This window comes from Ornithorhynchus anatinus, chromosome 21, assembly GCF_004115215.2.
Source record: "Ornithorhynchus anatinus isolate Pmale09 chromosome 21, mOrnAna1.pri.v4, whole genome shotgun sequence".
Classification (NCBI taxonomy): domain Eukaryota; kingdom Metazoa; phylum Chordata; class Mammalia; order Monotremata; family Ornithorhynchidae; genus Ornithorhynchus; species Ornithorhynchus anatinus.
In genome coordinates, this window is record NC_041748.1 from 23,971,543 (window position 1) to 23,988,792 (window position 17,250).

General features: G+C 64.5%; 2 protein-coding genes across 3 annotated transcripts; both read left to right on the forward strand.

Moving 5' to 3' along the window:
- Window positions 1-2,580: 2,580 nt before the first annotated feature.
- Window positions 2,581-12,980, forward strand: UFD1 (ubiquitin recognition factor in ER associated degradation 1). Of its 2 annotated transcripts, XM_029049523.2 has the most exons (12): window positions 2,581-2,621; window positions 5,231-5,363; window positions 5,655-5,687; window positions 6,259-6,380; window positions 6,630-6,760; window positions 7,059-7,131; window positions 7,621-7,689; window positions 8,295-8,360; window positions 8,871-8,918; window positions 9,416-9,504; window positions 12,479-12,560; window positions 12,869-12,980. In XM_029049523.2, exons 1-12 carry the CDS (start codon window positions 2,619-2,621, stop codon window positions 12,941-12,943), a joined length of 924 nt encoding a protein of 307 aa, XP_028905356.1. In that variant the 5' UTR covers window positions 2,581-2,618; the 3' UTR covers window positions 12,944-12,980. The 2 variants fall into 2 exon arrangements, with proteins under 2 accessions (XP_028905356.1, XP_028905357.1); XM_029049524.2 differs by lacking the exon at window positions 5,655-5,687.
- A 1,978-nt stretch (window positions 12,981-14,958) lies between these two features.
- On the forward strand, window positions 14,959-16,858 carry C21H22orf39 (chromosome 21 C22orf39 homolog). The gene is made up of 3 exons (XM_029049238.2): window positions 14,959-14,988; window positions 16,355-16,522; window positions 16,626-16,858. The coding sequence occupies exons 1-3, from the start codon at window positions 14,959-14,961 to the stop codon at window positions 16,755-16,757; spliced, it is 330 nt and encodes a 109-aa protein (XP_028905071.1). The 3' UTR covers window positions 16,758-16,858.
- Window positions 16,859-17,250: the final 392 nt, after the last annotated feature.

The window sequence follows — 17,250 nt, forward strand, 5'->3', positions numbered from 1 at the left end:
GTCTTCATCCCCATTTTACAGATGAGGGAACTGAGGCACAGAGAAGTTAAGTGACTTGCCCACAGTCCCACAGCTGACAAGTGGCAGAGCCGGGAGTCGAACCCATGACCTCGGACTCCAAAGCCCGTGCTCTTTCCACTGCGCCCCGCTGCTTCCTGATGTTGTGACAGGAAGGATGGCGGTACCGTCAACAGTGATGGGAAAGTCAGGGGGAGGACAGGATTTGAGTGGGAAAATGAGGAGTACAGTTTTTGACATAGTAATAATGACTTTGGTATTTGTTAAGCGCTTGCTCGGTGCAGAGCACTGTTCTAAGCGCTGGGGTAGATACAGGGTCATCGGGTCGTCCCACGTGAGGCTCACGGTCTTCATCCCCATTTTACAGATGAGGTGACTGAGGCCCAGAGAAGTGAAGTGCCTTGCCGCCAGTCACACAGCTGACAAGTGGCAGAGCGGGGATTCGAACCCATGACCTTCTGACACGTTAAGCCTGAGGTGACGGGGGGGGGGGGGCGGGGGAGACATCCAAGAAGAGATGTCTCCAAGGCAGGAGTAGATGCGAGACTGCGGAGAGGGAGGGAGATCGGGACTGGAGGTGTAGATCTGGTAATCACCCGCATAGAGGTGGGAGTCGAAACCAGGTACGCGAATGATTTCTCCAAGGAAGTGGGTGTAGATGGGGAATAGAGAGGGGCTCAGGACTGAGCCCTGAGGGACCCCCCACGGTTAGGGGGTTGGAGCCAAAAATCTGCTTCATTCATTCCTTCGATCGTATTTATTGCGCGCTTACTGTGTGTGGAGCACTGTACTAGGCGCTTGGAATGTACAGTGCTCCGCCCATAGGAAGCGCTCAATAAATATGAATGAATGAATGTACAATTCGGCAACAGATAGAGACAATTCCTGCCCAGTTTCCCTTCTCCATCATCATGAGAATAAGATAAATATGGCCTTTTTGAAAGTCTCCATGTTCCCAGTGGCCTAAGATTCTCCGCGAGGGTCACACCTTGAACGAGGCTCAGTGGAAAGAGCCCGGGCCTGGGAGTCAGAGGTCGTGGGTTCTAATCCCCGCTCCGCCTATTGCCAGCTGTGTGACTTTGGGCGAGTCACATCACTTCTCCGGGCCTCAGTGACCTCGTCTGTAAAATGGGGGTGAAGACGGTGAGCCCCACTTGGGACAATTTGATGACCTAAAGAGAGCTCACCTCCTCCAGGAGGCCTTCCCAGACTGAGCCCCTCCTTTCCCTCTGCTCTTCCCCCTTGCCCTCCCCTCAGCACTGTGCTCATTTGTCTATATTATTTATTGCCCTATTTATTTTGTTAATGAGGTTGTATAGGTCATACAGAGATATCTGGGTGAGGTGTATAGCTCATACGCAGCGTGGCTCAGTGGAAAGAGCCCGGGCTTGGGAGTCTGAGGTCATGGGTTCGAATCCCCACTCTGCCCCTCGTCAGCTGGGTGACTGCAGGCAAGTCACTTCACTTCTCCGGGCCTCAGTGACCTTATCCGTATAATGGGGATTAACTGTGAGCCTCACGTTGGACAACCTGTTGACCCTGTATCTCCCCCAGCGCTTAGAACAGTGCTCTGCACATAGTAAGCGCTTCACAAATACCAACATAGTATTATCTCCTTGATTCTATTGCTCTTGATAATGTGGTCTTGTTTTTGTTTTGCTCTGTTTGGCTTTGTTTTCTCCCCCCTTTACACCGTGAGCCCGTCGTTGGGCAGGGACGGTCTCTATCTGGGGCCCAAATGTTCATTTCAAGCGCTTAGTGCGGCGCTCTGCACAGAGGAAGCGTTTAACAAATCCCAACTTGATGACGGTCCCTGGGGCCGCCCCCATGGACCGTCACTTCCGGGCGAGGCCCCCGCACTGCCTTCTGGGAGTTGTAGTTCGGGGGCGGGCGAGGGGCGAGGCCCCCGCACTGCCTTCTGGGAGTTGTAGTTCGGGGGCGGGCGAGGGGGAAGGCCCCCGCACTGCCTTCTGGGAATTGTAGTTCGGGGGCGGGCGAGGGGGAAGGCCCCCGCACTGCCTTCTGGGAGTTGTAGTTCAGGGCGGGCGAGGGGGGCAGGTGCTCCGCACTTCCTTCTGGGAGTTGTAGTTCGGGGGCGGGCGAGGGGCAAGGTACCCCGCACTACTTTCTGGGAGTTGTAGTTCAGGGCGGGCCGGGGGGGGGGAAAGAGACGGCCCCGCACTGCCTTCTGGGAGTTGTAGTTCTGGGGCCGGCGAGGGGGAAGGGGGCGGCCATTTCGAAGACGGACCCCCCCCCACCCCCCGCCGGGGTCAAAGGGAAGGTGGAAGGGGGCAGAGTGGAGGAGGGTGAGGGGCGTCGGGGCCCGGGCCCGCGTCTTCCGGGCCCCGCGACCTCTGACCCCGCCCTTCCGGTGTTCCGGGCCGCCGTCGCCCGTTGGCGTCGCGGCCCCTGCGGCGGCAGCAGCAGCAGCAGCAGCAGCAGGAGGAGGAAGAGCAGCAGCAGCAGCAGCAGCAGCAGCAGCAGCAGGAGGAGGAAGAGCAGCAGCAGCAGCAGCAGCAGCAGCAGCAGCAGCAGGAAGAAGAGCAGCAGCAGCAGCAACAGCAGCAGCATCCTCCTCCTCCTCCTCCTCCCAGCCCGCCATGGTAGGATGGGGGCCCCGCGGCGCTCACTCTGTGCGCCACGCTGGGGCTGCCCTCCCCCCCCCCCCCCTCCGGCCCGGGAGCCCCTCCGGATTGCGCCGCTCCACTGTCCCGAGCGCTCAGCGCAGGGCTCTGGAAAGAGCCCGGGCTTGGGAGGCGGGGGTCGTGGGTGCGAATCCCCGGAGGGTCCAGTGCGACCGGCTCGGCGGACGTGAACCCTGCCCGTCCCGAGCTGGCAGTCTCCAAAGGGACCTAGGCATCCAGCGGTGGTGTTGCTTCAGTGCTTATAACCATGTTGGTATTTGTTAAGCGCTTACTAGGTGCCGAGCACCGTTCTAGGCGCTGGGGTCGACACAGGGGAATCGGGTGGTCGCACGGGGGGCTCCCGGTCTTCATCCCCATTTTGCAGATGAGGGAACTGAGGCACCGAGAAGGGAAGGGACTCGCCCACGGTCACCCAGCTGACAGGTGGCGGAGCCGGGATTCGAACTCATGACCTCGGACTTCAAAGCCCGTGCCCTTGCCACTGAGCCACGCACGTGCGCTGAGCACTTGGGAGAGTGCAGAGACGCACTCCGAGCCCCCAATAAGGTTAAGAGACGCAGCGTGGCTCAGTGGCAAGAGCCCGGGCTGGGGAGTCAGAGGTCACGGGTTCGAATCCCGGCTCTGCCACCTGTCAGCTGGGTGACCGTGGGCGAGTCCCTTCACTTCTCCGGGCCTCAGTTCCCTCATCTGGAAAATGGGGATGGCAACTGTGAGCCCCACGTGGGACATAATAATAATAATAATAATAATGTTGGTATTTGTTAAGCACTTACTATGTGCAGAGCACCGTTCTAAGCGCCGGGGTAGCCACGGGGGAATCGGGTCGTCCCACGTGGGGCTCACAGTCTTCATCCCCATTTTACAGATGAGGGAACTGAGGCACAGAGAAGCGAAGCGACTCGCCCAGAGTCACACAGCTGACGAGGGGCAGAGCCGGGATTCGAACCCATGAGCCCTGACTCCAAAGCCCGGGCTCTTTTCCACTGCGCCATGACCCTGGATCTTCCCCAGCGCTTGGAACGGTGCCCTGCACAGACTCAGCGCTTAACAGATACCAACATATTATTATTATTACGTCGGTTTCGTACCACGGCCCGGCCCGCACGCTTTGCAACTCTAATGGCAGTCTGCTCCCCGTCCCTCCGCCTCGCGGACCTCTCACCCTCGTCCTGCCTCCGGCCAGGAACTCCCTCCCTCCCTCCCCCCAACCCTCCTCCTCTCTGTGTGACAGACCTCCACTCTCCCCATCCTAAAACCCCTCCTCGCCACGCACCTCCTCCGAGAGGCCTTCCCTGACCGAGCCCTCTTTTCCCCTTCTCCCACTCGGCTCCGCGTCGCCCTGGCTTGCTCCCTTTCTCCATCCCCTCCCATCCCGGCCCCGCGGCGTTTACGTCCATCTCTCTAATTTATTTTTGTTAATGCCCGTCTCCCCGTCTAGACTCTAAGCTCGTTGTGGGCAGGAAATGTGTGTATTTATTGTGATATCGTACTCTCCCAAGCGGTCGGTAGCACGCGGTAGGCTTCGATGAATACCATGGAATGAACGAAAGAAGGGCTCCTTAGTAATAAATAATAAGAATAATGTCGGTATCCGTCAAGCGCTCACTCTGTGCGGAGCACTGTTCTAAGCGCTGGGGGAGATACAGGGTCATCGGGTCGTCCCTCTTGGGGCTCACAGCTTTAATCCCCGTTTTACAGATGAGGGAACTGAGGCTCAGAGCAGTGAAGCGACTCGCCCACAGTCACCCAGCTGACAAGTGGCGGAGCCGGGATTCGAACCCGTGACCTCTGACTCCCCAGCCCGGGCTCTTGCCACTGAGCCACGCTGCTTCTCTTCCTTAGCACCTTGACCCCGCCGCTTCCCCCCCGGCGCATTTATTTTAACGTCTGGGTGACGCGCTGGCCTGGAAGCTCTTTATGACAGGGCTCGTGTCGACCTACTCTATTGCTCTGTCCTCTTCCCCGCGCTTAGTCCAGTGCTCCGCAGCCAGGATTCTCTCTGTAAATACCGTGGATCGATCGATCGATTGGCGGGGCCGTGCCCCCAGTCCGCGCAAGGACCAGCATCCTGGTCCGGCTGGCCCTTCCTCAGTGTTTACCGGGAGCCTCCCCTCCTCCTGCCGCTCCTCCCCCGGGCTTCTCGGGCAGCGGCGATCGGGAGGGTGCCGGTCCTGAGCGCGTCTCCGAGGGCCGCGTCCAGACGCGCCGTGCTGAACGCTGCGTGTCTGCCCCGTACCGAAATGTGCCGTCGCCCTGGCTAGAGCTGCCCGGGCTGGGTCCGCGCGGCACCGGACTGGGCGGCGTCCGGTTGGTCTTCCGGGAGAATCGGTGCCGTTTCACCCGCCCCCCCCCCCCCCCTTCCCCGCCCTGGCTCCGATTCTTCTCCTCCCAATACCGCGTTTCCCTGCCCTGTCCCTGCCAGGCGTGCGGAGATGCTGCGGAGCGAGGGAGGGACGGGGTGACCCTGGGGGAAAAGGAGAGGGGTGTGGGGGAGGGAGGACGGGGCTCCTCCTGGCTCCAGCGGGCCTCTGTCTCACTCTCTGTCTCTCTCTCCTCCCCAATTCCAGTTTTCCTTCAACATGTTCGACCACCCCATCCCCCGGGTCTTCCAGAACCGCTTCTCCACGCAGTACCGCTGCTTCTCCGTGTCCATGCTGGCCGGCCCCAACGACAGGTCGGACGTGGAGAAAGGCGGGAAGAGTATGTGCTTCTTTTTTACTTCTCCTCCTCCTCCTCCCCCTCCCGCTCCTCATCACGCCCTTTCAGTCCCTTGGGGCCGCCGGGTGGGGACCCCCGGCGTCCCGCCGGTCCACGGGGAGAACGGGGGCCGGCAGGCGGGGCGGGACTCCCCGGGGGAGACCCGGGGAGGAAGGCCGGCCGGCCAAGGGGGTGGCGGGAGCCTGCCGGTCTCCCGGTCTCCGGCCGAGCCCCCTCGTGCGCGTCGGGTCCCCGCGCCCGGCCCTGACTGGGCCGCGCCTCTTCTCTCCTCAGTCATCATGCCCCCGTCGGCCTTGGACCAGCTCAGTGAGTGGCCCCCGGGGCCGGGCCGGGGGCGGGGTCCCTCCGGAGGCGTGGGCCGGCGGGCCGGCGTGAGGGGGACCCGGAGGGGGTCCGACCCACCGGGAGTTCCGGCTCGCTCGTGAACGGCGGCCGGGGCCTTTGGAGGTTCGAGGGGGGGGGGGGTCTGCCCTCGGGAGCTCTCGGGCCAAGAGTGGGGAAACCTCCCGCCTCGGCGGGGGCGGCCGACCCCTCCCCCCCTCACGGGCCGCTTGTCCAAACCGGGCCGCCGTCCCGGGCCCGCCCGCCGCGCTCCCCGCTAGAACCCCCAGCCTCCGCCACCGGTCGGGGCCGACGACGGGGGGCGGCCGGGAAGGGCGGAGGGGCTCCCTCCGGCAGTCGGCCGGGCCCCCGGCCCCCTCGCCCCCCGGCTCCTCCGCCGCTGGCCGCCGCTCTGCCGGGCGTCCGCCGGCAGGGTGAGGTGAGGTGACCCCAGCCCGCCCCTCTCCTCCCCGCCTCTCCTTCTGCCCTTCTTCCTTGCCCTCCCCCGTCTCCGCGCCCCCACCCCTCCTGCTCCGTCCGTCCGACCCGACCCCAGGCCGCCTGAACATCACGTACCCCATGCTGTTCAAGCTGACCAATAAGAACTCGGATCGGCTGACTCACTGTGGCGTGCTGGAGTTCGTGGCCGACGAGGGCATCTGTTACCTCCCGCACTGGGTAGGCCGTCGGGCGACCAGCTGGCCGGGCCTCGGGCACGGGCCGGCCCCAGGGACCGCGGGAAGGTGGCCCCGTGGAAGGGGCGGGGCCGGTTGCGGGGGGGGCGGGGGCGTGAGGCGGGGGGCCCGGCACCCCCATCTGCCCGCCCGCCGCCGCACGCGTCGCCGTCGACGCTGCCCGAGCCGCCCGGGGGAGGCCTCCGGCCCCGCCCTCCCCGCGCCCTCACCCCGAGGCCGCGTCCGCCCGCAGATGATGCAGAACCTGCTCCTGGAAGAGGGCGGCCTGGTGCAAGTGGAGAGCGTCAACCTGCAGGTGGCCACTTACTCCAAGTTCCAGCCCCAGAGCCCCGACTTCCTGGACATCACCAACCCCAAAGCCGTGTATCCTCGGGCGGCCCGGCCCGGGGGAGGGGGCCGTTGGGGGGCCGGGGCGCGGGCTCCGCGGCCGAGAAGGCGGGCGGTCCGGACCGCTCGCCTCGGGCCCGGGGGGGCTCGCGGCTCCCCGGGGGCTCCGTCGGTCGACGCGAGTGGCCGGGACCGAGCCGCGGCGTCGGCTTCTCCCAGGCGTCTGTCGCGGCGGGGGCTCTGGAGGCCCTCGGCCCCGAGGCGCCGCCCAGCCGGCGCCCGGGGTGCTGTCCGGTCTCGCCTTCCCTTTGGCCTTGACTCTCCCCGCTCCCAGGCTGGAAAATGCCCTGAGGAACTTTGCCTGCTTGACGACGGGAGATGTGATCGCCATCAACTACAATGAGAAGGTGGGTGGCGAGGGGCCGGGCCGACCGAGCCGCGCCTTCGGGGGTCGAGGGCCCGGTCGGGCGGTGGCCCCCGGAGCCGACGGGCCGGGCGGTGCCTTCCGGGGCAGACGGCGTCGGGCCACGTGGTGCCCTGTGGGGCGGGGAGCCGAACCAGGCGGTGCCCTCGGGGGCCGGGCAGTTCTCTCGGGGATGTGGGGCCAGGCCGGGCAGTACCCTCTGGGTGGTGCCGTCTGGCATGGGGGGCGGGGCCGGGTGGTCCCCCCTGGCCCAGGGGGCCGGGCCGGGCCGGGCGGTGAAAGCCCAGGGAGCTCCGATCTGGCCGGGGGGGTGGGGGTCAGCGCTGCGCCGGCCGTCAGACGCGAGTCAGAGCGTTGGACGTTGAGGCGGCCGGGCAGGTTTGGGAAGGGACCTCCGCATCCTCCGGGCATCGGGGCGGCCGGGAGCGGGGAGGGAAAGGGAAGGGGGTGCTGAGCGCCGCCGCCCTTGCAGATCTACGAGCTGCGGGTCATGGAGACCAAACCGGACAAGGCCGTGTCCATCATCGAGTGTGACATGAACGTGAGCCTGGCAGGGGCCCGGGCACCGCAGACGGGGGAGGGGCGGGGGCCGGGCCCCGGGGGAGGGTGGGCCCGGGTTTCAACTCGATCCGTGTGCCGAGCACCGTACTGAGCGCTCGGGAGAGTGCAGTGTAACATCAGACACATTCCCCGCCCACAACGAGCTCCAAGTCCAGAAGGTGATACGTGGGGGCCGGGGAAGGGAAGGGGGGGGGATCCATTCACTCGGTCGTATCTATTGGGCGTTTACTGCGTGCAGAGCACTGAACTCAGTGGTTGGGAGAGTACAGTGTCAGGTCAGACACCTTCCCTGCCCACACCGAGCTCCCGATCTAGAGGGGAGCTGGCTGCTAGCAGGCTAGAGGGGGATCCCCCTTAGACCGTGAGCCGCACGTGGGGCGGGCTGCGGCCCCCCCCGCGCCCAGTACGACGCTCCGCACGGAGGAAGCGCCTTTTCTCCCCAGTCGGCGGGGGGGTAGCTGGGCTCGGAAGAGACACCGTGGCCCGGGTGCTTAGTGCGGTGAGCCCTCAACGAATACCACTCATCGATTGGAGTGGGGACCGTAATCAATCGGTGGCCGACGCTGCCCGCCTATCTTCCTGCAGGTCGATTTCGATGCCCCCTTGGGCTACAAAGAGCCCGAAAGGCAGACCCAGCCCGAGGAGGTCACGGTGAGCGTCTCCCCGAGGGCGCGGCTCCGCCGCCCCCTCAGCCGTCCGCCCGGCAGAGCCGGGACCCCTCCCGGCGCGTCCCCCGGGGTCCCGCAAGCCACCGGTGGAACAGGCCCGGCCCTCGGCCCGCCCTGGGCCCCCGGCGCCCCTCCCTCACCGCCGTTGTGGTCGGGAACGGTCTTTCCGCACCCCAGCTCTCCCGCTCCCGCTCGCCCGAGGGTGTCGACTCCGGGAATCGGTGGAACCTGTAAGAGGGTCCTCTGGCCTGGGCGCCCAGGCAGGGAGTGGGGAAGCCCCCTGTCCGCAGCTCTGCCCGTTGGTGTCTCCGTCCGAGTGCTCTCCTCGTCACCGTCCCCCGGGCGGACGCTCCCTCGCCCCGTCCGTCCGTCGGTCTCTTCCCTCTCCGGGGTCGGCGGGGTCGCGGCCCGAGCAGGCGGCCGGAGGCCGGGAGCGCGGTGAGCTCCGGGCCAGCGGCCGGTCTCTCCTCTTCCCCCTCCCCTGCCCCGGCAGGACGTCGAAGGCGACCACGGCGGCTACGTGGGCGACGTCGGATTCAGAGTGAGTCCCCGCCCCGGCGAGGGCGGCCCCCCGGGCAGGGAGGGGCGCGTGCCGAGGGAGTGGGTTGGGGAGTTGGGCATTAGCCATCTCTGCGGGGGCAAGGAGTCCTCACTGTCAGACCCCCGTCGGGGGCTGAGTCTCCAACCGGGGCGCCAGGACACTGGAGGGAGCCGGGTTGCCCTCCTGGACACCTACGTGCACGTTTAGGGGTGGACCGTCCAATACCCAATACAGACCCAGTAGAGACACCCAGCACAGACCATCCAACTCCCCGGACTCTCCCCAGGTGACCCAGCGCGGACCATCCCGCGCCTGAGACTCTCCCCTAGAGACCCAGCGCGGACCATTCGTTGCCCCTGACCCCCCCCCCGGTGACCCAGCACGGACCGTCCCGTACCCCCGACTGTCCCCTTTCTGTCCCCGACGCCGTACGGTACGTTAAAGACCCTGACTCCACCCTCGACTGACCCCTCCCAACTGACCTTGGCTCCCCGCAGGCATTCTCTGGCTCCGGGAACCGGCTGGATGGAAAGAAGAAAGGCGTCGAGCCTCGCCCCTCGCCTATGAAGCCCGGAGACATCCGGAGGTGACAGGCGGGCGGCGTGGGACGGGGCGGCCCCCGAGGGAGAACCCGGGGTCCGTGGATTGGGCGGAGCCGCCGAAGGCCCCCCCCCCCCCCCCCACGCGGTCCTCCCTGCCCCGCGGGTTGGCTGGTGAGGAGGCGGGGGCGGTCTTGGGGTGGGAGCCGCTCCGGCCCCACCCGCCCGGTCGGCTCAGATCCCTCCGCCGCCGTGGGAACGGCAGGAAAGCCCGCGGGTCGTCGCCCGACCGGGCTGGACTTGGGAACTGGGCGAGGGGACTTCCCCTTCTGGGCCCGGGGGGCTGAGTACCACCGTAACAGTAATAATTGGGGTGTCAATTGGTGGTGTTGAGCACTTAACGGTGTGCAGAGCACCGTACTGAGTGCTTGGGAGAGTACGGCATAACAGAATTGGTAGACGCTCCTTGCTCGCAAGGACCTTACAGGCTAGGGCGGGAGACAGACCTTAAAATAAACGACGACTATGTATGGAAGCGCCTTGGGGCCGAGGGTGGGGTGAAGGTCAAGTACTTGGGTAAGATCCCATGGTCAGGACCGCACAGGAGGGAGAGAGAGTAGGGGAAAAGAGGGCTTAGTTGGGGAAGGCCTCTTGGAGGAGGAGGGATTTGAATAAGGCTTCAGAGATGGGGAGAGCGGTGGTCTGTTGCTCAGGAAAGGAGAGGGAGAGCCGGGCCAGAGGGAGGACGTGAGCGAGGGTCGAAGGCAAAGTAGACCAGATCAAGGTACGGTTAGCAAGTTGGGGTTAGCGGAGCAAAGTGAGAGGGCTGGGCTGTGGGAGGAAATCGACCAGATTATCTGTCGAACCCTCCCCGTGTGCCACACGCCGTGCAGGGCGTAATGGGCCCGGCTCAGACGCGGGCCCCGGTCCCCGCGGGGCTGCCTGTCTCGGGGGTGAGAGAGCGGGTGTCTTCGTTTCCATTTTGCGGATAAGCCCCAGAGGAGTTCAGTGACTTGGCCCCCCAGGTGATGGAGCAGGCCAGTGGCGGAGCCCGGGTCGGACCCAGGCCTCCGGACCCCCGGCCCTGCCCTCTTTGCACCGGGCCTCCTCCGCCCCGCAGCTGGCTGAACCCGCCGTAGGCCGGGCTCCAGTCCGGGCGCTGAGGGGATGGGATGGGATGGGAGAGGGGGAGGAGCAGAAGGAAATGGGCGGGGGGAGAGGGTTTAGCTGCGGAGAGGTGAAGGGGGAGGGTAGAGGGAGCAGAGGGAAAAGGGGAGCTCAGTCTGGGAAGGCCTCTCGGAGGAGGTGAGCGTTAAGTAGGGTTTTGAAGAGGGGAAGAGAATCAGTTTGGCGGAGGCGAGGAGGGAGGGCGTTGCGGGACCGCGGGAGGACGCGGCCCGGGGGTCGGCGGCGGGACGGGCGAGGACGGGGGACGGCGAGGAGGCGGGCGGCGGAGGAGCGGAGCGGGCGGGGCGGGCGGTGGAAAGAGAGAAGGGAGGAGAGGTAGGAGGGGGCAAGGTGACGGAGAGCCTCGAAGCCTAGAGTGAGAAGGTTTTGTTTTGTGCGGAGGTCGATAGGCGACCACTGGAGGCTTTTAAGAAGGGGAGTGACAGGCCCGGAGCGTTTCTGCAGGAAGATGAGCCGGGCGGCGGAGTGAAGAATAGACCGGAGCGGGGCGACAGAGGAGGAAGGGAGATCGGAGAGAAGGCCGACGCGGTAGTCTAGCCGGGATATAACGAGAGCCCGTAACAGTAAGGTAGCCGTCCGGGTGGAGAGGAGAGGGCGGATCTCGGCGATATTATAAAGGTGAGACCGGCAGGTTTGGGTGACATATCGGATGCGTGGGGTGAACCAGAGAGCCGAGTCAAAGATGACTCCGAGGCCGCGGGCCCGAGACACGGGAAGGTTGGTCGTACCGTCCACGGTGATAGGCAAGTCAGGGAGAGGACCGGATTTGGGAGGGAAAATGAGGAGCTCAGTTTTGCTCTTAAGAGCAGGTCAATCAGATTTATTGAGCGTTTCCTGTGTGCAGAACACTGTACTGAGGGCTCAGGAGAGTACAGTGTAACGGACACGTTCCCCGCCCACGAGTCCGTTATATTGTCCGTTATAGTGCTGTGGGGTTACGGTGCTTGACGGAGTAACCTCTTGAATTCCATAAAAAAATAATACTAATACTGGGGAAACGGGGGACCTCGATTCTCAACCCAGTTCCACCACTTGGATGCTGCGTGACCTAGTAATAATAGTGACTGGTATCTGTTAAGCGGTTACTGTGTGCCCGGCACTGTGCTAAGCGCTGGGGTGGGTACAGGCAAATGGGCATGGACACAGTACCTGTCCCGGGTGGGGCTCGCAGCCTCAATCCCCATTTGACAGGTGAGGTAACTGAGTGCCAGAGAAGTGACTCGACTCGCCCAAGGTCACGTAGCGGACAGGTGGCAGAGCGGGGATCCGAACCCACGACCACCTGACTCCCAGGTTCAGGCTCTATCCACCACGCCGTGCCGCTTCGCCTTGAAGTCGTCACTTCTCTGGGCCTCAGTTTCCTCATCTGGAAAAGGAGGATTGAATACCCGGCCTCCCTCTCAGACTGTGAACCCCGTGTGGGAGCGGGACTGCGTCTGGACCCCATTAACTTCTCTCTCCTTCAGTGCTCGGTATAGTTCTTGCTCCTCGGTGCTCACCAGACAGCAACGGTTGTTATTCTGTCGATTTCATTCATTCGGGAGTATTTATTGAGCGCTTACTTTGTGCAGAGCACTGTACTGAGCCCTTGGAATGGACAAATCGGATTTCCCCAAGCTCTTAGACGGGGCATTGCCCGGATTAGGCACCCAGTCCAGACCGGTAACCCTGTGACGGGTGGTGATTGGGACAACCGTCAGGGAAGGCCTCCTGGAGGAGGTGGGGTTTTCAGCGGGGTCGGGGGGGGGGGGGGCGAGAGCTGGCCAGAGGTCTGCAACCCAGAGGCCAAGGAGGGTTTCGAGGTTGCGGCCCTCCCCCTTTCTCCGTTCCCAGGGGAATTCCCAATTACGATTTCCGGCTGGGCAGGATCACCTTCATTCGGAATTCGAGACCCCTGGCCAAGAAGGTGGGAGAGGTGAGTGGATGCGGGGTCTGCCCGTCCGGTCCTGGCGGGGGGGAGGGAGGGAGGGAGGGGAGCCCCAATCTGGGCCGGGCGAGGGGCCGACCCCTCTCCTGGGGAGGTCGGCGCCGCCCGAGTGGACTCGGTCCGGTGCAGTCGATGTGGACGGCCGGGCCGGTGGGGGTGGGGAGAGGGGTGTGTTGGGGGGAACTGCCCCCCGCCCCCCCCCCCCCCCAGCAGCCGCCCCACGGCTCTTGACTTGGGGGGGGAGCGGGACGAGGGCGGGGCCGGGGACGCTGACCGGGGCTCCTCCCGTCCACCAGGATGACGCCGGAGGCCGCTTCGTCGCCTTCTCCGGGGAGGGTCAATCCCTGCGCAAGAAGGGGAGGAAGCCGTAGCTCCGGCCGCCGGCCAATAAACCGTCTAGTGCAACAGCGGGGGTGTCTGGTTCCTGGGGGCCGCAGGCGTCCGCCGTCCCGCCGTCCCTCCCGCCCCGCGTCACCCCCCTCCCCGAGGATGCTTCTCCCCTGCCTCTCCTTCCTCCTCCTCTCCCTCCTCTCGCTCGGCTTGCGCCCTCGGTCCCCGGCGCGGGGGCTCCGGGGCCCGTCTCGAACGGTCCCGTGCCCGTCCCCGGCCAGGCCCGGCCGTGGGGCTTCCGGGGAGCGGCGTCGGCCGACCCCGGGGCTCCCGATGGGGTCCGGGGCCTCGACGCCGGCAGTTGCGACGGGCAGCGGCCGGCCTCGCCGCCCGACGCCTGGATGGACCCCGGGCTGCCGGGGAGGGCCGGCCGCCGTCCCGCGGGCTCCGCCGGTGGGTACGGACGGCTGTGGCATCCCCCCGAAGGAGGGAAGCCCACCCGTGGTCGGCCCGGGTGCCCCCCGCTTTAGCTAGGAGGTGGTTGGGTTTCGACGGCAGGTGTTATCGTATCCTCCCGAGCGCTTAGAACAGTGGTCTGTACGTAGTAAGCGCTTAACCGATACCAACATGATCATTAGTAGTAGTAGAGAAGCAGTGTAGTTTACTTGAAAGAGCCCGGGCGTGGGAGTCAGAGGTCATGGATTCTAATCCCGGCTCCGCCACCTATCAGCTGTGTGACTTTGGGCAACCCACTTAATAATCCCGTTGGTACCTGTTAAGCGCTTACTACGTGCGGAGCACCGTTCTAAGCGCCGGGGGAGATAGAGGGTCATCGGGTGGTCCCACGTGAGGCTCACGGTCTTCCTCCCCATTTGACAGATGAGGTCCCTGAGGCACCGAGAAGTGAAGTGACTTGCCCACAGTCATTCCTTCATTCAGTAGTATTTATCGAGCGCTTACTAGGTGCAGAGCACCGTACTGAGCGCTTGGGATGAACAAGTCGGCGACAGATAGAGACGGTCCCCGCCGTTGGACGGGCTTACAGTCTAAGCGGGGGAGACGGACAGACGAGAACGATGGCAATAAGTGGAGTGGGTTTTGAACCCATGGCCTCCAACTCCCAAGCCCGTGCTCTTTCCACGGAGCCATTTAGCTTCTCTGTGCCTCAGTGACCTCATCTGTAAAATGGAGACTAAGACTGTGAGCCCCAAGTGGGACCACCTGATGACCCTGTATCTCCCCCAGTGCTTAGAAGAGTGCTCTGCACATAGTAAGCGCTTAACAAATACCGACATTATTATTAGAGTAAGCACTTAAATTCAATCGTTATTTTTCATAATGATAATTATTAATAGAGGAAGCGCTTAACAAATAACAACATTACTAATAATTATAATAATAATAATGTTGGTATTTGTTAAGCGCTTACTACGTGCAGAGCGCTGTTCTAAGAGCGGGGGGGGGGGGGGAGATCCACGGTCATCAGGTTGTCCCCCGTGAGGCTCACGGTTCATCCCCATTTTCCAGATGAGGTCACTGAGGCACAGAGAAGTGAAGCGACTCGCCCACAGTCACCCAGCTGACAAGGGGCAGACCGGGGAGTCGAACCCGTGACCTCGGACTCCCAGGTCCAGTAAGCGCTCAATAAATCCCATTGACTGATACCGGATTCTCCCCGGCGCTTAGTACAGTGCTGTGCGGCCCAACGGGGCTCAGGAGTGGCCGTTGACTGGGCTTGGGGCGGGGAGAGAGGGCGGCGAGGTCGCGCCCGCGTGGGGCAGGCTTCCGATTGGCCGTCGCGTCCGTCCGTCAGCGCGGGGGCGGCTTCCGATTGGCCGCCGCGCCCGTCCGTCAGCGCGGGGGCGGCTTCCGATTGGCCGCCGCGCCCGTCCGTCAGCGCGGCGGCGGCTCTCCATGAGCCAGCTTCCGCGGGAGGGGGGGCGGGCGCTCGGCCCCTCCGTTCCCGCGATCTCATTGGACGCCCCGGCCTTCCGTCCCCCGCCCTCCGCCTCTCGGATTGGTCGAGGGGGCTGAGGGGGCGGGGCCCGGCGGCGGGATGGCCGGCGGCGGCGGCGGCGCTTGGAGGGTGAGTGGCCGAGTGACGAATAATGTTCTGGTTATAATAGGGATGCAGGGGGGATGTACTGAGCGCTTCCTGGCCGCCCACCACTGCGGTAAGCGCTGCGCTGCTGAGGCCCGGGCCCAGGGCGGCGAGGGAGGACGGGAGTTGGGATTTCCGGTTTGGAGCGGCGGGGTCAGAGGTCACGAGGGGCTTGGGGGGCCGGAGGCGGCCTTTCCTTCATTCCCTCCTATTTAGGGAGCGCCCACCCTGTGCACCGCACTGGACTAAGCGCTTGGAATTGGCGTGGCCCCAGTGGGAAGAGCCCGGGCTTGGGAGTCCCGGGTCCTGGGTTCGATCCCCCCCCCCCCCCCCCGGCCACCTGCGGGACCGTGGGCGAGTCGCTTAATAATAATAATGTTGGTATGTGTTGAGCGCTTCCTCTGTGCAGAGCCCCGTTCTAAGCGCCGGGGGAGATCCAGGGTCATCGGGTTGTCCCACGGGAGGCTCACAGTTCATCCCCGTTTTGCAGATGGGGGAAACTGAGGCCCAGGGAAGTGAAGTGACTTGCCCACAGTCGCCCAGCTGACAAGTAATAATGTTGGTATGTGTTAAGCGCTTACTATGTGCAGAGCACCGTTCTATCGCTGGGGGAGATCCAGGGTCATCGGATTGTCTGTCCCACGGGAGGCTCCCAGTCTTCATCCCCATTTTGCAGATGAGGGAACTGAGGCCCAGAGGAGTGAAGTGACTCGCCCACAGTCACGCAGCTGACAAGTGGTGGGGTGGGGATGCGAACTCATGATCTCTGACTCCCAAGCCCGGGCTCTTTCCACTGAGCCGCGCTGCTTCTCTGCCGCACTTAACTTCTCGGTGCCTCGGTTCCCTCATCTGTAAAATGGAGATGAAGAGGGTGAGCCCTAGGTGGGGCAACCTGACTGCCCAGTAATAATAACGTTGGTATTTGTGAAGCGCTTACTATGTGCCGAGCACTGTTCTGAGCGCTGGGTTAGATAGAAGGTTATTGGGTTGTCCCACGTGGGGCTCACCGTCTTCACCCCCATTTTACGGATGAGGTCACTGAGGCACTGAGAAGTGATTTGCCCAAAGTCACGCAGCTGACAAGTGGAAGAGGGGGGATTAGAACCCATGACCTCTGACTCCTAAGCCTGGGTTCTTGCCGCTGAGCCACGCCGTTTCTCCCCCGGCGCTTAGAACAGTGCTCTGCACATCGTAAGCGCCTAATGCCGACATTATTATGATTGGACTGGACGATTCGGTGACGGAGACCATCCCCGCCCAACGAGGGGTGGGGAGCGGTCTGAAGGGCCGGGGCCCGTGGCCCCCCGGGGCCGCTGACCGCTTGGGTTCTCCCCCGCCCCCGGGCGCGCAGCCCCCTCGGAGCTGCCAGGACTACTGGGCCGAGTGGACGCTGTGCCGCAGCCTCCGCAACCTCGTCCACCACTACTACGCCTTCGGGGAGGCCCCGGCCTGCGCCCAGTGGAAGCGCGACTTCGCCAACTGCCAGGAGTGGGAGGAGCGGCGGAGCCCGGGGGCCCAGGTAACGGGATGGGGGGGGGGGGGGGCGCGGAGGCCGGGGGTCCACCCGGAGGACCCCGGGGAGGGGGGGGGCGGGTCGAAATCCGGGACCCCCCTCTCCGCAGCAGGCCCTGCGCGACAGCGAGCGGGCGCGACTCCGGGCCGGCCGGCAGCCGCACGCTCCCGTCTGGACCCCGAGGCGGAGGCCCCCGGAGGACTGGCACAGCCCCCTGCCCGGCGAGGACGCCTCCGAGTGATGGACGCGCCGACCGCGCCCGGACCCCGGGAGGGAGGGGCGGCCGGCCTTCTCTTCCCGGCTCGGCCCCCCCGTCCGCCGGGTGACCTGGGGCGAGGTACTTCTTTCCCCGGGGCCTCAGTGGCCTCATCTCCGAGACCGAGACGGGGGTGAAGACTGGAGCCTCGCGTGGGACCTGGGCACTGTCCAGCCAGATGAGTCCCCTTTCCGCCCCTGTGCTCGGCACCGTGCCGGGCACAGGGCGTCGAGTGCTTATCGGGCTCTCCCAAGGACTTGGAATGGTGCCCCGCACCTAGCGAGCTCTCAATAAATACCATTTTTTTTTGAAAAAGCAGACCGGCAGCCCGTTGGGATCCCAGGTCCGCCCCTGGCCCGCCGCGTGCCTCCGGGCGAGCTGCTGAACTTCTCCGCGTCCGAATTTCCTCATCTGTAAAACGGGGGCCTTTCCACCTCCACCTCGTGTGGGACGGGGCCAGCGCCTGACGTGATTATCT